The sequence below is a fragment of the Cupressus sempervirens genome, chromosome 7 (assembly GCF_028749045.1).
Source record: "Cupressus sempervirens isolate cs-2001-9-10 chromosome 7, ASM2874904v1, whole genome shotgun sequence".
In the NCBI taxonomy this organism is placed as follows: domain Eukaryota; kingdom Viridiplantae; phylum Streptophyta; class Pinopsida; order Cupressales; family Cupressaceae; genus Cupressus; species Cupressus sempervirens.
This window is the reverse complement of record NC_143124.1, coordinates 141,476,012-141,500,518: the sequence shown is the minus strand read 5'-3', so window position 1 is coordinate 141,500,518 and position 24,507 is coordinate 141,476,012. Positions and strand designations below refer to the sequence as shown.

The 24,507-nt window shown below is 28.5% G+C and overlaps 1 protein-coding gene across 1 annotated transcript; it reads left to right on the top strand.

The window, feature by feature from the left end:
- The first annotated feature begins 18,540 nt into the window (after positions 1 to 18,540).
- LOC149545926 (non-specific lipid transfer protein GPI-anchored 5-like) lies at positions 18,541 to 20,334 on the top strand. The gene is made up of 3 exons (XM_089793859.1): positions 18,541 to 18,868; positions 20,129 to 20,158; positions 20,258 to 20,334. The coding sequence occupies exons 1-3, from the start codon at positions 18,541 to 18,543 to the stop codon at positions 20,332 to 20,334; spliced, it is 435 nt and encodes a 144-aa protein (XP_089649985.1).
- The last annotated feature ends 4,173 nt before the right edge of the window (positions 20,335 to 24,507 follow it).

Genomic DNA, 24,507 nt, shown 5'->3' with positions numbered 1-24,507 from the left:
TATCCTATATGAATGTTTTAATATATTTTCAAAGTGTCATTTATTTCTTTTCAAATGCTATTCTTATGCCTAGAAGCATTCTCTACAATTGAACCACAAGTGAAAACAAAATAGGACCCAAAATATTAGAACCTAAAAAATAAGACCCGAAAGAATAGGGTTTTAATTTTAGAACCCAAAAAATAGGGTCAAGATAATAGAACACCAAAAATTGGACCTAAAATAATAGGCCCAAAATAATTTCTTTGAAATGTGTGAAATATTAAATAGCAAATTTGTTGAATATCAAGTGACACTAATTAGTGGATGTGAGAAGCCTATCACAAGTTATAAAACTAAGACTCATTCTTCTATTTTCATTTTGTGTTTTTGCAAGGAGCATGAGGTGTAGTGTTTTGAAGGAATAGATTTAAATTTTAGGAGTGGATTGAAATTTTCAAGAAAGAATTTTTGCAAATGAGATTTGTATTTTTTATTATTACTTTTTTAATTTAGACTTAGTTATTTACTTAAATTAAATTTTGTTATTTATTTAGATTTATATGTAGATTTAGTTTCAAAATTATTTCTAATGTTCTACATTGATTTAGATTTCAAATAAATTAGTTTCATTTAGATTTATAATTGAATTCAAAAAATTTTATATTTGATTATAATAGTTTAGTTTTGCATGTTAGATTTATATTCAAAATTGCATTCAAAATATATTTGATGATACTTTCTAGTTTTAATTTATTTTTATCCATAATAGGCCAAAGTCAATGTTAATTATTATTTGTATGGTCTTATCAATTATTAATTTTTAATAAGTTTGAATGAATTTGAGCACAAAATCTCAAAGACAAATAACTAACAATATATCACTACATTGTAGGCTCTTGCCTTTCATTTGCATGTTTTTATTGTGCATGTTTGAAATTAGTTTTAGATTTGCATATTTTATATTACTTTTAGATTTTCATATTTAAAAATGTTTTAGTTTTCATGTTTTATTTTTGTGTGTTTCATAATATTTTACATTTTTCGTGTTTTAAAATATTTATATTTGCATGTTTCATTATTAAATTTATCATGAATGTGGATGGCAATGCAACAATGTTTTTGATAAACAAAGTAGTTAGAGGGTGTTAGTCCATGGTACATGATGTGATGTGGAGTCTAATCAAACTTAGAGGTTAATTTTTCCCCACTATATTTGTTATTGCTTTCACCTAGATTTTACTATGGGGTCAAGGAGCAATGACCCTTGCATTAGCTACTATTTTTATATTGGATGAGTTATTCTAGCTCTAATTTTGTACGTAGAAAAAAGATTGTATAAAATGGCTTATAGTTAGCAATTTCATAATGTCTAATGAGATTGTAGCTTCTTGCCATAGTATTGAGCTATAAGGGATTGAGGATTATAATCAGTAGATAATAATAATATTGGACTTGTTGTCTATGGACATAGCTTAGGATTGGGTGAACCACGTTAAATCTTTATGCTTTTGTTCTCTTCTATGCCATTTATTATTTTTTGATATTTATTATATTTTCATATATTTTTTATTTATGTCTATGGTTAATCCTAACAAGTGGGATCAAACGGAGGTCATTACTATTTTAGTTATCCTCTATAGAAAAGTCTCAAAATTTAGTGGGAGAAATAATAGATGAGGGTAAACTAAAGGTTGATCCAAAAGTCGGCAATGTTTCTTTTTGTTAGTGCCCAAAATTATCAACTTAAATCACTCCAGCTACCCCGACTTGAGTTGAAGAGTTTAATGGGATGAACATTTAGTTATGGAAAATGAAAATGAAGGACTATCTTTATCAGAAGGATTTATGGCAGCCATTACAAGGAAAATCCAAGAAACTAGCCACTATGACAAATGAGGACTAAGATATTTTGGATCAAAAGGAACTTGAAAGTATTCAATTATCTCTGGCATAATCGGTGATATTTAATATTATAAAAGTTTGACAAATGAAGATTTGATTTAAACCCTAGCAAAGTAATTATTTTATTACGATTACTAGTAATTATCTTCTATAAATATTAAATTTAATGAAGAAATTAGGGCTCTCTTGATTTTGTGTTCTTTGTCTGAAAGTTGGAATGAGTTGGTCATGACTATGAGTAATTCTATTCCTAGTTCTAATGCCCTAAAATTTGATGTTATGATTGGTGTTATTTTGGGTGAGGAAACTTGTAGGAAAATCTCAGGAGGATCTACATCAGGAAGTGTTTTGACCGCACAAATCAGAGGCAAAATGAATGAGAGAAGAAAAAAAGTCTTGACATCATGGGAATGAAGAGGGAAATCAAAGGGAAGAGGTCTTAATGAGGAGGACCAAGATATTTATGGTATTATGGGAAAATAAGACACAAGAAGAAAGATTGTTAGACTTGAAAGAACAATGTACGAGAAAAACAAGATGGAAACATGGAGAAAATTGTGGTAAGTGATTTAAATCTGAAGAGGATACTTTTCTTCTTTATGTAGAAAGTGTTCATGAATCATGGGTTTTTAGATTTTGGGGCTTCGTTTAATGCTACTCCCCATAGAGGTTAGTTTCTTGATTATGTCCAAGGGAGTTGTCAAATTATTGGAAAGTGAAAAACTATAATTAAGTTATAGAGTGGGAATAATTGGCTACTACAAGAGGTAAGATGTGTTTCAAGGGTGAATAGAAATTTAATTTCATAATAAAATCTAAGTGATGAGGGTTACACAGTTACCTTTAATTTTTAAAAATCGAAATTTTCAAAAGGTTCCCTTGTAGTAGCAAAAGGTGTTAAAGTAGGCACCTTATATTTTTGTATTGGTCATACTATTCCTTTTACTTTAATTATTATAGATAAAAATAAATGTTTAGGAATAGTTGTTGTAATTGAGTAGGAGAACAAACAACTCTTGTAGATTATGATACATTGTTATGACACAATAGACTTGGGCATCTGAGTGGGAGAGATATGAAATGACTTCATTAAAAAATGATTTACCATATTAAAAATGTGTTAATATGGATATTTTAGAAAGTTGGTATATGAAAACAAAAGAGAGTTTTGTGAAGAGTGGGAAAGAAAAGAAAAATGAGAAATTAGAGCTTTTACATACATATGTATGGGGACCAACTAATGTATCTTCCCTTGGTGACTCTCATTATTATGTTACATTTATTGATGATGCAACTAGAAAAGTATGGCTTTATTTTCTAAGACATAAATCTTATGTATTTGTAACTTTTAAGAAATGGAAATGCTTGGCTATAAATGAGACTAATAAAAGATTAAAATGTCTCTTCTTTGATAATGTTGGTGAGTATTGTAGGAATTAATTTGAATATTATTATTTCACTAATGGTATTGGGTAGAAGCACAAAGTTGGGTCTCAAATCTATGAAATTATGTGGATTGAAATATTACTCTATTAAAAATGAATGCTCATATTAGGCTAGATTAACCGATACAATTTTTAAAAAATAGGTATTCATTTTTTATTCTTTTTAAATGAGTGCCCATTTTTAAAAAATAAATAAATAAATAATTTTTTTGAAAAAGTGCACCCATTTAAATAAAATAAAAATTAGGTACACTTTGAAAAAAAATCAATTCTTTTAGTGGCATTTAAAATGCATTTTTAAATGTCAATATTATTTTTTTAAATGAGCACTGGTTTTTTAAATTTCAAATAACAAGTGCTCGTTTCTTAAAACATGAGGCATGAGTTTTTCCATTGCCTTAATTTATGGTTTGAGCTAGGCTTGGTGGGAGCAAGCCTATACTTGACTTGTAATGCCTACCCCTAGTTTACTTTCATATTTCTTCTTAGCTTCCAAGAGTAAGCCTAAGTCTAGGGGTAGTGGATGTAATGCCTACCCCTAGTTTAGTTTCATCTTTCTTATAGGCTTCCAAGAGTAAGCCTATGTCTAGGGGGAGTAGATGTAATGCCTACCCCTAGTTGACTTTTCTATTGTATTTTTGGATTCTAATAGCCTAGTTGTGTGATTGTGTTTTCTGATTAGCGTTACTTGGTTACCAGATTTGAATATATGTTACTTCATTCTCAATTGATTTATGTATGAGTTATTTAGTTATTTCATTGATTTCAAGATTACTTTGATGATGATACATGTATGTTTATTTAGTGATTTTCAATTATCTCACGATGATAGTAGATGGATTATTTATATGTAGTTCTATGGTTACTTACCTCATACTTACATGTGTATGGTGTACATGTATATTTTACTTTATGATTGATGTTCCTAATGTGGTTGAGGGAGGGAGTCGTAGTCACCTGCTAGTCAAGATCTACATGATGCACCACTCCCTGCCATTGTCTATTTAGTTTAGATAATATGTATATGCGCATACTCAGATTTTATGTAGATTGCAAGTATCGAGCATCACATTGCTAAATTGCAAGGATGAGCATACCTTATCATAGTATCTCAATGGTATAAGGGGGGAGATAATTCTTGAGTCCAAATCCTAACCTAAGTCAATTATCCTAGAAAGCACAACAAGTATCTGAGTTATTTACCCATCTAAATTTGTCAATTGACGTGAATTTTTTATTTTGACCCTCAAGTTTGATTATGTTCTTTGTCTTTAATTGAGTTGTTGTAAGTAGTTTAGTGGGCTTGTTCTGATTTTCTATTACAATTAAATCCAATTAAAAGAGATAATTTAATGATTTAATTTAATGGAAATTATTTTAAAAGAATTAATATTTAATTATATTTAATTAATTGAGAAATTAATTAAATAAAAAGAATTAAATTTAAAATATTTTATTAAAGTTCTCACTTTGGTTTATTTATATTTATTTAATTTAATAATGATTTATTTAGGAGTTTTATTTTAATTAATAAAATATAAATAATATTATTAGTTCAATTAATAAATATTATATTTAAAAGTGTCTCATGATTTAGTAAGCGAGAGAAAGCATCAATTTAATAAAGTTTATTATAATTAAATTGCATAAAGCTTGTGCATGAAATTAAAACATGACAAACTAATAAAGGAAAAAGGGCTTTTTGTGTGATTGCACAATTAAAGCCCTAAATTTGGGCGAAACCCTTTGTTAGTAAACTAGAGTTTATTTCTTCAAAAAATGAGATTTGGAGGAGCAATTTCCAATAAGGGTTTCAAGAGAAAGGGGAATACTTGCATGCTCTATGCATTTTTCATATTAGCATCATATTCAGGTAGAATCTTGTGGGTCATTTGCACATTATTTTTCTATTCTTTGAATTCCTATCTTCTTAATGTCTGGATAAGTCTATTTTAAGAATTTTAAATTTTGGTGAAACCCTTGTGTTGAAACTTAATGTTCTCTATTCTTCAATACATCTGTGAATAAATTATTTAAATTGAAACTCTTGTTTGTGTTTTATTGTTCTTTGTCTTCAAAGGTGTTTGTAAATGAATGGAAGGATCAAAACCCTTATCTAGAAAGTTTTAGAGATTTGTAATCTAATTGGTAAAAATTAGGATCTGGGGTTTGTAAAGAAAACCATATTTGTCTACAAGTTTTAACTATTTAAATTTCTTTACCTTATCAGATCTATTGTGAAATTTTGATAAAAAAAAATATGATATAAAGATTACCATAGTAAATAAATTACTATGATAAAATTTATATTAATATGGTAATTGTATTATAGTTTTTTTTACTGTTCTTCATTTGAAAAAGAATATCTTCTAAAATATAAAGTATGATTTTTAAAAGGGGGGCCTTTTCACTATTTGGGTGTTTTTAAAGATTAAAAAAATATAATTAAAAAGAATTTGGGAGAGGAGGCAACGACCTCATCTATCCCCCGTCCCTTCTTCTTCTATCCATAGGCTACAAAGGCAGCTTGGGCTACTGGTAGTGGTCATAGCCACCGCAACAGCCAAGGCTACCTAAGTAGTGGCACTGCCAAAGGGCAATAAGCTGACAGGCCTAAAACGTATAGTATTAGAATTAAAATGTTTTAAATTAAATTTTTTTATTTAAAATAGTTTAAAATAAAGTTTTATAATTATATTCTATTATATTAAGTTTTATAATATATTTTGTTTTAATATTAATTAATATGGTTTTTTCTATGTAATCATTATTGATTATTGATAACTTCTGTTAAATTATTATGAGAAGAGATGATTGCTTAAAACATATCTAGATAAATGAAGTACAAGTTTTGGAAAATGGTTATTTTAGGAAACTTGGGTTTTCCTTGATGAATTTTATACAAAAATAATTTATGTCATTTTGGAAAATTGATCAATCATTTTTTGATTATTCAAAAACTCTATCAATAGTTATACTTGGAAGCAAAAACTAAAACACTGGTTGTTATTGAATCTATATGCTTTGGAAATGAAAATGAAAGCTTGAAAACTATAAATGAAAATTAAACCTTTGTGTTTTCAAAACCTAATGTATTGAGAAAATTACATTGCATGTACTTTATTTGATGTGTGGTTTAGTATTGGCAGTTTTGGGTTGACTTGGTACTTTGACCAATTAGGATGTTTACCAGGCTTGGGGGTTTTGTTCTAAGATGTTGTTATGGTTATGATCTTTTATACCTAACCATGGTGATGTGTCATGTATGTTTTATAATGAATTGGATTAGATGTTTTGTTGTGCTTTCCAATTTCTCTTGTGTAAAACTAAAGCAAATGGTGTGAATTTTCTGGTGTAACCTTTGAGTCTTTGATCAGTTATCTTTAGATTTCTTTCTAGTTACTTATTTAGGAATAAGGTGATTATTGTGATTCATTTTTTTTTATGTCATGTGATGTCATGAATTTGTATATGTGTACTTGATTTTGGATCATTCATGTTAGGATGATTGTATTGGTGAAATTTATGATTTTGATCAATGATATTTTAGTACTTTCCAGTTTCTTGTTTAATAACTGATGTGTATTTTATGGTTGTATGAGACCTTCTACTTTTTCTAAGTTTAGGGTAGGTTATTTGTATGTCATGTCGAGAAGTGGCTTGCAATGGAGGCTAGAACCTTAAGTGGATGCCTGGATAATCCATTGTAGGTTCTTTTAATAAGTGATAATATTTCATTAAATGGGGTTTAAATGAATTAATAAAATATCAATGCTACATAAATTCACTAGGGGGTCGGAGCCCTAAGAGACTGCCAGAGTAACCTTAGAGTTGACTCGTTACTATGCCTTGTCTATATAAAAGGATATTGATGTTGCACAAAGACACTAGGGGGCCAAAGTCTAGTGAGGTTGCTAGGGTAACCTTAGAGTTGGCTCATGTGATGACACTTGTCCACTTACATAGTATATTTTCTATGTGTCTTGTTGCCTCTACGATTAGATGATACTTGTGTCTTGGTACCCTTTGAGATAATTTGCTTTCAAGTGTTTCCTTGGCCTAGATGTTGGTCTTGTCTTGTGTTTTGATATTCATATGGGACTTGAGTTTATCTCCTTATTATGTTGGGAGTGAACCATTTAGGTTCCATGAGGTTGGGTGGTAATGCATTTTCTTATACCATTGAGATCCGACTATTGGATGTCGAAGCTGGATGTATTTGTGTAATTGATCCTTTCTTTCTTATCTTATATTTCTGATGATGGCTATATTCTGTTGTACTATATTTAATTTTTATATATCTCATGAGATTGTGTATTTTATTAATGATGTATATTATTTGACCTATTCATACCCTATGATTTGTATAGTGGATGATTATGCATTTTAGTTATGCCAAGTGGCATCCTTTGTAATTATATATTGTCTAAATGGATTCATGCTTGTGATTATTCCATGATGTGAATTTTGGTTATATGTTATATTTCATGTTAATAAACTTAAATATAATTCAACATCATGGGACCCTTAGGAGATGTAATCTCTTTATGATGGTTCTATGTATGCGAGTTATTGTTTTCGCTATATTATCTATTGTTGTTTATTATCTTTAAAAAAAAATGTCTGGCAAACTTAGTTAAACTTTAAGTTAATTTCTTTTGGGTTCCCTGATAGGGAGTTACATTAACTCTCAATATTTGGCTAAGGCATTAAACTGACAAATTTAGGCACTTTCATAAGTTTTAGAGGGTCTTCACAATCAATTGGCATATCCCCATTTTAAGATAGAATTTTAATAATAATTAGATGATACAATGTTATTAAATAAATATTAAATTTATATTAAAACTAATATTAAAATATAAAACAAGGAAAGAATAATTATTTAATCTATATTATTAATAAAATAATATTTAGTATGATATTTCTAAATAATTTTAAAAATAATAAAATTTTAATGAGTAAAGAAAGAGTTAAAATTAAATACAAGAGATAATATTGTAGAAAGTATGTCCTAAATAGAATTTAATAATAAATAAAATAAACATAAATAAGTAAGTAAATAAATAATAATAACATAGAATAATATAAATTAACTAAATCTAATGAAAAGTCAACCGATGTTTAAAAAATAGAGATAAATGCTTAAAATTAATATATAAAAGGGAGGAGAGTTTATTTTAGAGAGAAAAAAAAAAGGAAGAGAAAAGGGAGGAGTTCAAAAGGAAAAATGGAAGAGGAAAGTAATATGAAGAAAATAAGGAAGTGACTTTTTGAAAAGGTATCAATGATATTGAAAGGATGCCAACCTTTGAAAGGGTCATAATTATGAACAGTTGTGACTCTTCAAAAATATTTTAATTATACAGTTGTGAGACTTTTCCAAAGGATTTTAGTAATGAAGGGTTGTGACTATTAGAAAGGATTCAAACATATCCATGATAGAAACTTGATAATTTGGACCAATAGAAATATAATCAACTCAACAAAAGAAATTATCTAATTGCATGAAGACAAGCAATTTGAGGAAGGGCAGACACTCAAATCTCCATTTTAAGATAGAATTTTAATAATAATTAGATAATACAATGTTATTAAATAAATAGTAAAGTTATATTAAAACTAATACTAAAATATAAAACAAGGAAACAATAATTATTTAATCTATATTATTAATAGAATAATATTAAGTATGATATTTCTAAATAATTAAAAAATAATAAAATTTTAATGAGTAAAGAAAGAATTCAAATTAAATACAAGAGACAATATTGTAGAAAGTGTGTTATCATTCTAAATAGAATTTAATAATAAATAAAATAAACACAAATAAGTAAGTAAATAAATAATATAATATAGAATAATATAAATAAACTAAATATAATGAAAAGTCAAAAGATATTTAACAAATATATGTGACTCCTTAAAAGTAAGATATAAAAGGGAGGAGAGTTTATTTTAGAGAGGAAAAAAAGGAAGAGAAGATGAGAGGAGTTCAAAAGGAAAAATAGAGGAAAGTAATATGTAGAAAATAAGGAAGTGACTTTTTGAAAAGGTATCAATGATATTGAAAGGATGTGAACCTTTGAAAGGGTCATAATTATGAACAGTTGTGACTCTTCAAAAATATTTTAATTATAAAGTATTGAAACTTTTAGAAAGGATATTAGTTAAGAAGGGTTGTGACTTTTCAAAGGATTTGTATTATGAAAGGGTGCGGCTCTTGGAAAGGAAGAAGGTAAGAAAGGTATGTTTGTGAGTTATATTTGTTTAATTATGTTCATGAATTTATTTATGAACAATAATTGTGGACAATATTGTGTTAGCTCATTGGGTTAACACCATGGATATTAATGAGACTCAAAGCATGGAGCATGTGAGATATTAAGATCTCCATTTTCCACCATGGCCAAGAATCAATGTGAACTCAAAACATGGAGCATGTGAGATATTAATATTTACATTTTTTTCCATAGCTAAGATTCGATATAGAAGCATGGAGTATGAAGATATTAAGATCTCCATTGTCTGCCATGACCGATATTAAGAGAATTATAAGACTCAAAGCATGGGGATAGTAAGATATTAGAACCTTGAATAGACCACCATGGCTAAGAATTCTCCATGTTGCCAGAATATTTTGATGTTTTGAAACATATGCATATGTCATTGGGCTTGGATAGAGGATGGCCTTCCAAGAAGAATCTTAAGAGGTGCGCTCCTGGGATGATGGCGAAGTAGCTATGAGCTATGAAGTCCAATCTGGAGATGTCCTTAAGATTGGGGTTAACTTAGAGGGTAGAATAATATAGTTAGTTATCTTATTATTGTGATTCTAACATTTATTTTTGCAAGTATTACTTGTCCCTAACTAAACCTAGTAGTGGGGACATTACATCAATTTTTTTGACAAAATGAAAACCCATTAAAGTTCTCATTCTTTTGATTCCAAAAAAATAAATATTATAGCACTATGATATATTTTGTTATTTTTCATTATTTTTAATCAAAGGTTGCACCTAAACATAACAAAGTGAGGTTCACTAAAAATTTAATAACCTTTTTAATTTATAGTTTTTCTTAAATTAAATTATATGTCATGAATCTACATACAATTCTTTTGAAGTTGAAAAAATAAAATTTGAAACAAAATAAAATTATGATAAAATAATGATGTACATACATGAGAAGTTTTTAAAATTAGCTTAATAGCCAATTACGAGAATTGACTTAAAAAATTAAATAATTAAAAGTTAAGCAAAAATATTCTCATTAATGTTTGGTGTGAGGTAACTTCCTATAAAAATTATTTTTTAAAAGTTCATTAATTTGTCTCAAATAATAGTGTCTGTACACGATTATGGTATTGTTTTGAAACAAAAATTTTGAAAAGTGGTTTTCAAATTTGCATACTTAATAATCTTTTTTCAAATGGGTATACAAACAAATTACACATTAAAAAATTAGACTCCAAGCACTACAATTTGTAGCACTAAATTTTTCTAACATTCAATTTCTAAGTGCTTCAAATTTTGACATCAATTGACAAGAAATTCTAAAATTAAGAAAAACACTTCCACTTTTTGCCCAAAAGTGATACCCAACTTCTTGCACTTACCCTATTCATAGATATAAAATTGTTCCAAGGACTGCACAAGAAAGTGGAGTGGCTAAATGCATGATCATGACAATAACAGAGAGTGCAAGGAGTATGAATTTGGATGATGGATACCCTTAAACATGTGGGAAGAGGCTATTAATAATTATGTATATTTGATTAATAGATGTCCCTCTACTCCTTTGGGTTGTAACTCTAGAGGAAGCATGAATTGGTCTGTAGGTGACTTATTCATTTCTTTAAATGTTTGGTTGTAAAGCATTTGCACATATAGATTCTGAAAATAGAACCAAGTTGGAAGATAAATCTAAGAAGTGCATTTTTTTGGATATGGAATTAATGGATTTGGTTATAAGATTTGTGATTTTGAAAATCTTAAAAGTACAAGAAGTAGGGATGTCATATACAATGAGATTTACTTTTTAGAAAGATCCATTGTAACAACATGAGAAGAAAGAAAATGATTATATTGTGTTGGATGATACTCAAAAAGATGATGTTCCAATAGTCCCTCCTGCTCTGCAACAACCACAACAATGAATATCACACACACACACACACACACACACACACACACACCAATGAATATTAGATGATCACCAAGGATTAGTAGACCTCCAAAAATATTTGTCACCCTCTTTTTATTCTATTTTATTCATACATGATGGTGAGCTTGAATGTCATGATAAAGTTGTACAAGTGGTCACAAAGATTCAAAGAGTGTTTGCAATGATAGAAGAAATAGACTCCTTCCTAAAAAATATGACTTAGGATTGATGTAAGTTTTGTACAACTAAAAGGGATTTACAAAATAAATTAATTTACAAATTGAAAGAAGTGGATGGAGGTAAGAAAATATTTAAAATCAGGTTAGTGGTAAAAGATTTGCATAGAAAAAGGGCATTAATTTTGATGAGATATTTTCTCATGTTGTTAAAATAACTTTTATGTTGAAAGTATAAGGAGTAACTAAGAACCAAGGGGTGAATCAATTATCACTAAAACATTTTCAAATCTCTTAGATGTTAATACAAACTTTCTTTTAACTCACAGCTCTATTAGAACTAGATATTCCTTGTAACTCAGTTATCAAAGAAATCTTAAGATAGTGATGTGTATTAACCTTTAGTAACTTATTTGTAGAAAGATAAAGCAATAATAAAATAACATGAACACATGAGACACCAAGACTTAACATGGAAATCCAATTTGGGAAAACCACCAATGCAACTAGTTACAACTTTTCACTCTTATTAAGTGAGCCCTCTTAGGAGCCAACCTTGTTAAAGGTTACAAAATGCACTATTAGGTGTGACCCTATGAAAGGATTTAAATTACCCTTTTAGGTGTGGTCTTGTTAGAGGTCTTAAGACACTACAATCTAGAAATGTCACCCGGTTAGAGGATTTACAAAATGACTATTAAGTAAACTTTGTTAGAAGATTTCTTCACTACTACAATTGTTAGAAAGTAACAATGATTGACTTGATTGATGAAACAGCTACACTGCAGATTCAAATCATTGTTCTTACTTATCCTTTAGATCCTCCATGATTTAAATATTCTTTGTAGGTCCTTGCATACTCTTCTCTAAATTAGATATCCTTCTCTATTCACATCGTATCTTCTTCATTCAATTTCTCATCCCTCAATCCACATCTTGACCTTTCGTATATATGAAACCCAATGTCAAGTCAGCTTGAATATCCTTTCAAATAAAAAAATAACATCCACTGAGTTAGCTTTCATAAACCAACTAACAAATAAAGCTAATTTGTTGAAGATTAGCTAAAACTGGGCCACCCAATTGCTACTGAGCTCCTTGGTAACTTATCTAACTTGGTTTACATTGAACTCCTTTAGTAACCATCCTAACTCAATTTAGACAATAATCTCTAAACTTTTCTTCTTAACTTATGCTCAGCTGATACTAGAGTCTTCTAAACTCGGTTCCAACTACTAGAGCTTGATTATAGTATAATATTTGTGTAACATCAATGACAATATACAATTGAATACTTGTTATCAACAATATCCCTCTTTGACATTGATGGCAACACAAAATGCCATTAAGGAAATAAAGCTTAAAGAAATTAGGAATATTTATAAGATTTTATAATATCCTTACTTTCATTCTAATTCTCCATCCATGAGATTTCCATTTGAGATTCTCCCTCTGCCATCTTATATTCAAAATCCATTAAATCAAGCTCTCTCTCTTGTAGATTACTACCTAGAGTTAAAGATGAAGTGAGCCTTAAAAGTTTCTTCCTCTCTGATGAAGCCCTTGTTCATTTTTGTGGAGTGTTTACTTGTGACAAGCTCCTAGAGCCATGGAATATGGTTTTCTATGTCATCATGTGCCATGTCACCCTTGAAGACAAAGTTAAGGTTTTCTATTATTATCATTTCCCTATCTCGAAACATTTCTATAACAAAGAATGCATTTCTTTTCCTTTTCTCCTGCTCCATTCTATGGAGGACTATGTTTAGAATATAAGGGAAAAAAATGTGAAGAAGGAAACAACTAAAATTTCTATTACCAAGCCTTGATGTTCCATTAGTTAAAATTTAATAAAGGCATCTACCCTCAAATTATGAACATTAGCCCTCCTCCTCTAAAATGTGCTACTCAAAGCTTGACCCCCGTTCTAAGCCCACATCCAAAGAGGACCTCACGACCACAACCAGGAAAATCAAGGAAGAAAAAATTGAAATTATTGATTTTGAAATAACAGGAACCATGAGTAAGGGCACTAATCTGGTGAGCAAGCAGTTGAGAGAGAAAATTCCCTCCAATAACATTGCCATGCCCAAATTGGACACCTTTAGAAAAAAGTTAGGGCTTCTTCCAAAACATAAGGATACCAAAAGGAACTACAGTGAATAGGAAGAAGAAGAGATGGAAAGTGAGGAGAAAATTGAGAATATGGAGGAAGTCATCCCTTTATCCTCCAAGGTTTCTAACACATTTAAAATTGTTACACTATATTCTAGAAAGGCCAAGAATGTTGAGCATGGCATGGTTACCTCTTTGGTTAAGATGGACATGTTGGAGAGCCAAGCATAGGTGAAAAGCACAAAGGGGAGAAAAAGAGGGTAGGGGTGAGCAGGGGGGACACCAAACTCAACAGAAAGACATCATGACCAAAAAGGATAGCAATGAGAAGGGGAAAGAGGTGGTAGAGAAACATGAAAAATTAATTATTAAGTTAGTTAAATAGTACAAGGATTTGGAGGACAAGTTTGATAGGCTAGAAAATTTCTCGATTCGTGTCATGTACTTGGGGGCCACTACACTCCATCTAATGCAAATTAACCATGACCGAGGGATTGATGATGAGGAGGTGGAGACAAACTACACCTTGTATGGCTTCCTAGTTAATTATTGGCTCTAATTGTTACTAGAAAACTTGAGGAGCTGCTAATGGTTCCCCTTTTAATGTGGTTAGATTTTATTTTATTTTATGATGCTTAGTTATACTCTATGCATTATGGCCATTTTTTATTTTTTATCTTTGGACTAATAGTAGGGCCAATATTTATCTAATGGCTATGATTTTGTATAGTGATAAGACTCTCAATGCTTATGGTAGTATTTTCTCTTTGGCTATGGGTATAGGTAGTTTCTTGAAATTGTGAAAGTGGGTGGGGTAATCTAGTGGTAGTTATTACCAACTGATATCTAGATAATTGTTCTTCTAATTTTGGGTCAGCCCCCATTTTGGTTGCTTCTTGGTTGCTTCTTGACTTCAAAAACAATGCAAGTTGTCATATTTGTTATGTATGTAAGTAAGGATCCCTCATTTCAAAGTTTTTCCTTGTGTCTACTTAAATATGACCCAATAAATGTGTACAATTGTCCTAACAAGCATTCAAAAGTTCTAATTATAGAGGTTAGATGTAAGAAGGTATTATTATTACATAATAAAATTGTTAATTAACTTTTAATAATCTATTTATTTATTTATTTATTTAGAATCAAGACATTAAAATAATTGAAATATTAGCTTAAAATTTAATGTGAAATGTTAAACAACATCATAGAGCCGAATTAGATTGTCAAGATACTCTGAATGTAAAATAGGAGGGCTTCACTGTGATTTAGTGATGATTTAGTGAAGTATGATTTAGTGATGTATTTAACCATTAAGTTGTTAACTATGTTTCTATTTTCTTGATTTTTGCATCTCTTACTTTTCTAGGGGAATAAGACAGTCCTATATGTTTCATAGTCATGACTCTAAAAAAAACACTTGTTTATAATTATTTTTATTAACTATTTTGATTCCATCATCAATGAGTTATAATTAAAAAGCAACTAAGAAGTCAATTTATAGATTTTATTTTGTGAAATTTCCCTTATTATAAGGAAAATAAATATGATTAATTAAGAAATAAATAATGAAAATGATGTTAATAATAAATTGTTAAGGTATTATTATTTATATTTTTAGTACTTTTTCATAGTACTATTGCAATTAATCTTTGGTAATTAATGATTAAAAATGTTAAGATCTTATATATGGATTTTGGCTAAGTATTATGTTTTTTGAAATATTAGCCAACTTTTAATCATGCTAGATTTTCTATATAACATTGAAATTATATTTTGATTAATTGAATTATATGCTTGTTGAATTAAAAATACATGTTTGTAATATTTTTATTCTTAAAATTTTTAAATTTTTTTATCGTATATATTCTTTCCATCATCTATTTCTATTTCTAACTATTTCAAATTAAAAATTTACATTATCATTATATCAAATTATATTTTTAAAATAAATTATATTTTTACATTAACAAATTTAATAATAAAAAATTATAATAATAAAATAATAATTATATTTTTAAAACTAATTATGAAAAAAAATGATTTTGTTATATTCTATATTATTTAGAATAGAATCAACTTACAAAAATAAGTCTATATTTTTATTTTTTTAATACTTATAATAAATTTAGAATTATATAATAATCAAATTTACATATAAAATCTAAATTAACAATTAAAGGAAATTAGTAAGTGTTAGGAAAACTATTAGTGGAAACGCCTTCCAAATGTCAATTGATAGGGGAAATTATATAAAGGTCAAATCTACTGAGATGCATAGGAAAAATAAGAACAAAGAAAATAAAGGCACACAAAAAATAAAACATATGAAATAGAGATTTATGGGGGAAACCCTCTTGGGAAAAACCCACCAGCCAAGAACCATATTGTTGCCCTTTGTATTACAGTAATGCATACATTACATACAAACATTAATGGACTCAGGCTTAGATTGTCTTTACAATCAACCTGACTACTACCACTACGACACTTTGTCCTTTAGGCTCACAGCGAAAAACCTCACAGCCTCTGCAACAATACAACCATTACTATTAACCACAGACTTAACAACATTTTGCTAGGCATTAGGTTTGTCCTCCCCTCAATGAATCTCACATACATTTACACACTATACAATTCATTATGGAATCTAGTGCATTAACTGTCAAGAATAGACCGGTTACAGTCCCAACGGTTACTCATCCATTTGACGGTTACTCATCCATCTGATATTCACTCTTCAAGTTGGTAGTCCCTTTGACATCAGGTCACTCCCTTCGACCTCTAAAACTCCATTTGGTATCAAATCCTCAGGCACTCCCTTGCCTCCAATCTTCACCATACACAACATGACTTCACCGTACTGACACCACGGTATTGGCTCAAGGGTTCGTTCATCATACATTTTTAAAATATATATATGTCACCATACAGTGATATACCTCCACCCTGTGGTGGACACACCGTACACTAAGGCTGCACTGTACGGTGCACTTCATCACCGTCATAGTAAGCACTTACTAAATTATATTTAATAATGTATTATTTTGTTGATTTGTGGAATGATATATTATTGACTGCCATTCAAATGTAGGAAATATTTATGCAATTCAATTTATAAGATCTTATAGATTTTAGAAAATTCATTCTTAAAATATAGGAAATTATAATATTTTGAATCTCGTAATTCATGACAAATTTTTATATTTATCATATATCAATTTTAAATAATATTTGAATATAAATTCTTAATTTTTAAATAATGCTATATTTTACATGAGATTTTACCTACCTACCTAATTATCTATATATATATATTAAAAAAGAGAGGTAAAAATTTATTAAAACAGAACAAAGGTACGAATCTTCAAAGAGTCTAAAAGGTAATATTCCATTGCACTAAAGATCAACTATTGTTAATGCAAAATCACAACATCATACACACTTAAGTCTATATCTGACAGAACACTAATAGTACGTAGTTGACATTTATTTGATATTAAAAATCAACTAAAATATAGTATCACAATTTATTCGAGTGCTGTGACCATGTATAGACCTGGTTAAACGCATGCATTTAGCCGACGAGAAAATTTTAGAGGAATAGATTAACATAAAATCCCAAATTTCAAGGGCGAATCACAATGAATACGAATGCAGATTACTAAACTAAATTAAAACATATTCGCATTCTTAGTTTCAGTTTTTACAAAGTTAAAATGTGTGTTATGCTTGAAGCTTATGTTATGCTTTAAGCTCAAACCTCAATTTCAAGTTCAAGCCCTGTTTTTTTGGGCAGGAATACGGTAGACTGGACGATAGAAGATTAATTGGAAATAAACGCAAAACAAAACCTCAATATTGGAAAACATTCTCCCCTACCAGAAGAGCTCTACAATGTATACAACAAAGAGATAACTTATAACGGAATGGCTGCATACCTGTTCTATTTTGTATCTGGGAAGGTCTATGGTCCTCTTCTGGATTCAAACGGCTCTGCACATACAGATGATCAAAGATCGACTCAGAGTGCATTAAATATTTAGGAAAAATTATACTTAGCCTTAAATTGGAAAGGAAGATTTATTACTCTAAGCACGTCTCCTCACCTCTTGCCACCATTTTTACACCGAATTTTCTCTCTGAAAAAAAATGGGAAAGATCCCACGGAAAAATGAGACTCGCCAATGAGAAACGTGGAAATTAGCAGCACACAATTCAGTTTAATAAACAGTAATTTACAAACCTTAGTATATAAGGTATGTTTTGTAATTTGCAGGTAGCCCAACATAGGAAGCAATGCTAAATAAAGCATCCAAAAATACTTTTATCCCGGCCTTAGACGGCAGGGACTAATGACAAAACAAACTAAATCCCAAATTTACTTTGGAGTCAACGTTAGGTTATAATATCAAAGCCTCGGAAACGATAAGATTCGTAAAATTGTCCCCCTCATTTAACTTGTCCACATCATTTCACATAGAACAAGAGGCCGGCTACAAGAAAAAGCTGAAAGGGGCATAATTATAATCTACAATTTAATTTTATTGTCAGTTCCGCCCAAGCGAAAAGATCGAGGGCGATTCATTTGAAATCTCGTTGAAGAATCCGTTTAGGAATTCGACCTATTATATCTGAGCTCTTTAAAATCCCTTCTCCACACGCAATCTGCATTCATGTTTTCCAACTCTCTTCTTTCCCCCTTGTTTACGGAGTTTTTCTTTCTTTTGGTCTTGTAGCTTTTACCATTTGTTGCGATGGCATTCATGGAGAAAACAAAGACTGTAATGGCTTTCGTGGCCATAGTGGCTTTGATGGGTGCTGCTGACGTGGCTGCACAGTCATCAGACTGTGGCAACTTGCTGGGAAGCCTGAGTTCATGTGTTACCTACGTGGCAGGCAACGATTCAAAGCCGACTGAAGAATGTTGCGCAGCCTTAACCAAAGTGGTCAATACGAAGGCCAGCTGTCTCTGCGAGGTGCTAAATGGCAATAGTGATGTTCCTAACCTCAATGTGACCAAGGCTTTAGCTCTTCCCAAAGAGTGTAATGTAACAGGCGCTCCACCTCCCAGCAGCTGCAAAGGTATTAAGATTCATATTTCATTATAGTTGCGGGGATTTTTAATTCTCGCAAATAAATTAATTTTTTATGTCAATATAGATAAATTAATTTAACTTTCTTCTTTTCATTTTCATTTCTAGATTTTTTTGTGAGTATTTTAGATCACTCTGAATATATCTGTTATAGAAAAGAAGACAAAATAAGGCAAATAGTTTTATATGACAGAAGACAGACAGACATATTATGATAATAAAGTAAAATAACAGAGTCTCTATCTTGTTATACGGGGACAAAATAAGAGTTCTAACCAAACGCAAGTTTTCTTTTATGGAGTGTATAATATGTGCTACGGCTTATTGTTCATTGCCCAGTTTGTACACTAGCAACTTTAGATTGTTTAAATAAATTTATTATCAAGAAGATTTAAAATTTTATAGTTTTCTTACTGAAATAAGGAAGGAGGTCCAAATATCATACTTCAATTATTGGAACAGTAAGTTTCTCCGGGCTAGAATTTTATGGTTTACAGTTTTAGTATGATATATATATATTATCTATTTGATTCTGTAAATTAAGATTTTTAATCATATTTTCAGCATCATAGGACAGTAGAATACATGGTAATAGGTAAAAAAAGAAATTATTTATATGATGAATCATTTAATTTTTTACAATCTATAATATTAGATAAAATATATTTATAATTATGTAAAAGAATTATCATTAGTGCTGTTTAAGTGTTGTTTATTCTATTTCAGATTCATTTATCTTCTTTTATGTTATCTTTACATAGGAAAAGTGGATCAATAGTCTTATAGCTAATTTTGTACAGTCACGGTAGATTAGATTTCAACAATGTTTTAAATTGTCTTCATATGCAAGTTAACTAAAGGTATTAGTCTAATTTTGGATAGTAACAGTGCATGTTGTGAGATATTTTATGCATGTCTAACTGTGTTAGAATTTGAGAACGCCTATTTAAGGGCACCCCAATATTCAGAAATTACATGTACTTATGTACAAATGTCCTAGAAATCATTCAAAAGTTCAAACTATAATGATTACATGTGGACCAGTATTGTTACATGACTAGAATATTAATAGACTTTTAAGTATCATATTTTTTTTTTTTTAAATCAGATTTAAATCAATAGCTTAGAATAAGTAAAATTAGACATTATATATGATCCAAAATGTTGAAACAAACACACTTTATGTTTATGTATAATTTTAACAAACTGCGTTGATTCTAGTTTTTTAATGTTTCTTTCTTTGTTGTAGCCCCTACACCGGCACCTTCACCTACACCAAGTAAGATTTGCGCAAATATCATCCATATCTACTTCTATAATGTGTTATTATTACTTAGGTTATTATTTTGACTTTTATGCGTGGTTTCTATTTTTTCAGATGCAGGCTCAATGTTCTCAGCTTCAATTGTGGCGATTTCAATGGCGGCTCTAGCTTTAATGAAGATTCTCAGTTGAACCATATCTTCGAAATAACTTTGGTGGGCTTTACTATGATTTAGTGATGGATTCAGCCAACAAATTGTTAATTAGGTTTATGTTTGCTTCCACGTTGCATCTATTAGCTTTCTAGGGGAATAAAATGATCTGAATTTCACTATGCATATGTTTCATCGTAGAATCATGAATCTCAAAGACAATTAGTTTATTCAAATTGTAATAGGTAATTATTAATTATTATTTTGATTCCATGATTGATGAATTATAATTAAAAAGTAATAAAGAAGTTAATTGTTAGATTTTATTTTGTGAATTTTTTTTAGTATAGGAAAAATAAATATGATTAATTAAGAAGTAATAAGTAGAACATTTATTAGTATTTTTATTTTAAAATTATATTTAAGAATGTACTAAATCAAGAATTTGTGAAAGTGATAGATTAGTGATAGTAATGATATATTTATACAATTCAATTTATAAGTTCAAAAATATTCTTTTTATTCACAAAATAGCATTGTGATGTGTTGCAGGTGTTTATAAGTTGAAAAATGTTATCTTATAGATTATAGAAAAAATATTCTTAAAAGAGCACAAAATCTAACCCAAAAACCTCTCACATGAGAAGCTCACAATTGTGTTCATCTATATTAATATTAAAATATTATTTTTACAAAGCTATAAATTTTAAAAGATTCCATTGCATATAAGTGAGGTTGAAAGGTTATAATTGAGTCCACTAAGAATCAAATATTGTTGACTGCAAAGCCACAACATTATAAAGGATGAAATCAAAATCCCCCTATACTCTTTTAGTTCAATCTATTATACTATGTAGCTAACACAAATTTTCTTTGCTGAATTTTATGATGTTCTATTTATTAAGATTCAATTGAGCCACTAAGCACTTATTAATATTTGTCGATAGGCTAAGTACTATTGCAACACTTTGTGGAAAACTTGTATTAACTAGTTATTATATATGAACTCTCCTTTAACAATTGAAATTCATTTTATTTAAATTTTTTATTACTCTAAAATTTATATATATTAATTTTTTTTATTCGATGAATGATTTGGACTCTTATATGCAAATTCGTAATCATAAGATATATTTTTTTTATAAATTATTTAAATTAGTTCCTTTTATCCCTAACTTTTGGCACATTTCTTTGCCCATAGGCCATATTGCCTCTATGATCTATTTATTAAAAAATACATTAAAATTCTTTAGTTGTATTACATGTAAATTTTTCCAATACTTCAAAAAATTCATATAGATAATGATTGAAACTATACATTATAATACTATAATTAATGCTTTGATATTGTATTACATAGATTTTTAGATAGTTTAGAAAATTCATATAAACAAATGATTGAAACTATACATTATAATACTATAATTAATGCTTTGATCTTGTATTACATAGATTTTTTGATAGTTTAGAAAATTCATATAAACAAGTATATATATATATATATATATATATATATATATATATATATATATATATATATATATATATATATATATATATATATATATATATATATATATATATATATATATAATTAAATTAAAAATATATGAGAATTTAATTAGCCGATTGAAATTTATATTAACATTATAGATCAAGAAGTAATGTAATATGGATAAGTATATTCATCATATTGTAATAAATCAATTGATTTAAATATATCTATGAGTTAATACCCAATGAAATGAATATTTATTGCTTATGTATGTAAAATCACAAAAATATATGAAAAGAAAACATTTAGTCCATCAAAATATATTCCAAGACTCTATATTAAATATTAAACATTAAAAAAGTATTACTATATCTATTCACCTTATGTGTATCAATGATATTATAAATTATAAATAAATATGCATAGCTAGATAACTAAAGGCAACTACTTAGCCAATAAGTTGCACTTGTTATAACTATATGGAATAACATATAAACATAAAAAATAAACTAGTTTATAAGAAACAAACTCTAGTAATTAAGACAACCAAATCAATTGATTAGTAAGAAATAAATATTTTATATTTATTAACACTATAGATGTAAGAAAAAAAAATACATGATAAGAAAAACATTCATGAAAGAGATGATTATAAATCACTAGAAATAAAAGTTAATAAAGCTTACTCAAATTTCTTTTCCCTTAAAATATATTCAATTGATGTTTCATATTCAAAATAACATATAATCATAAAAATTAAACTAATTTATAAGAAACAAACTCCACTAATTAAGACAGTCAAATCAATTGATTACTAATAAATAAAAATCTTATTAAAAATGATTTACTTAAATTTAGAAAGTATGAATGTTTAATAATTAATTTATTAAGAAATAATTAAAATTAATAAAATAACATGTAATGTTAAGTTTTGAAGTTTATATTTTTATCTATAATGAAACTAGAAGTTTCATTTTTTAAGAGATTAATGAGGAGATATTTTTGTATCAAATTAGAATATTTTATTTTAAAGATATCACATCTACCTAATTATAAATTTTAATTTTAATAAGTGATTTTAAAAAGGAACACAACCACCACCACTTAACTAATATACTAAGTGTTGAACCCTAAAATAATTTGTAGTTTCAAATCTATTTTCATAAAATATTTAATTGATTGTTGAATATTTGATTATTTTCCTTTTAAGAGATTCATCCTAGATAAATGTTTGTGAACTTTTTTGTCGAGAACACATTTAAAACTTTAGATTTTTATTTATTTTAGTTTTTAATATTATGTAAGTTATATTTATTAAACTATTTGGTTGAATGGAATTGTAGCTAGACAATTAGAAATATTTTATTTTGAATCTAATTATTCAGTTATAAAATAGTTATTTACAATTAAATTATGTTGTACTTCAATCATTTTTTTCATTCATGATTATACAAAAGATTTTGTAATGGAGGTTTACATTGGAATGAGAGTTGAAGCTTCATGTGAAGAGGATGGTTTTCAGGGTGAATGGTTTGAACGAACCATAGTAGGGAGGGTTCAAAATGGTGAAAGGCCCAAGTATTTTTTTTTGTTGCAATCACTTCATCAATATTGAATGAGACAAGGAACCACTCATAAGAGATTTTTTCATAGAGTATTTGAGACCAATTCCACCACCAAGCAACTTACCTAATTTTATACCAATACAATATTACATTGAAGTGTTAAATAATGATTGTTAGTGGTGGGGGGTAATATTTAATACATTTGATTTTCCTCTTAGTCAAAAACAATTTTTTGAAGTGTATTTTCCTAATACATCTACACTTCAACCATATTCACATGAACAAATATGTCCTACAAAGGAATGGTTCATTGGACAATGGGTCCAACCAATGTGGCATTCATTATTTTGGTGTTAATTTTGGATTTGACATGTAGTACATATCATAGTAGTCTCACTTTTTGGTCTAAAATACACTACATGTGATAGTAGTGTTAAAATTTAGTTTGTCATAGTAGCTTGATGCATTTTATTATGATACCGTACTGACTATTAAAATTCAAAAGTGAAAATTCATAATTTTAATAGACATTGCCTTAGTAAGTGCATTTTAATTAATAAAAAAGAGTACATTTATTAAAACATCTTTTGTCTTCAATCATCAAAAAAAAAATTGAATTTACATTTTACTATTAATATTTTAAATCAAAGATTAGGATATTATATAAATAATAAATTAAGAAAATATAAGTTTTTTGTTAAGAAAAATTAAATGCATAAATCTATGTCAATAGGAAAGAATCAAAGAAATCTTCTTCTCTTTCAAATACCATTTTATTGATATCTATGTATAGCTTAATTCTTGTCATTTTGATACTAACAATTTTTCTTCCCTACATTATATATATTAGGAAAATAATAATAATAAATAAATAGATAAATAAATAAACTATGGATGCTCAACAAAATAATTCTGAAAAGACTATCACAAGCCCACTTCTTGTAGATGACTCAGTGCAATCAAATCAAATTGTTCAAACTTATTTGGATGGATTGGGAACAATCATTTCCAAGTCTTGTAAAAGAATTATAGATAAAATTCATACTAGGAGCTTTCATGTTCAAGGTGTCCAAGATTCTCAAACCTTATAGATAGGACAATATAAAAAGGAAATTCATGAGGCATGGAAGAAATCATTTGGGTTCTTTGAATT

Excerpts from the sequence above, each read along its gene's own strand:
- LOC149545926 (XM_089793859.1), top strand. The coding sequence starts at position 18,541 with ATGGCATTCATGGAGAAAACAAAGACTGTAATGGCTTTCGTGGCCATA. Across the intron at positions 18,869-20,128 it reads ACCTCCCAGCAGCTGCAAAG|CCCCTACACCGGCACCTTCA; the intron begins GTATTAAGATTC and ends TCTTTGTTGTAG. Across the intron at positions 20,159-20,257 it reads GGCACCTTCACCTACACCAA|ATGCAGGCTCAATGTTCTCA; the intron begins GTAAGATTTGCG and ends CTATTTTTTCAG.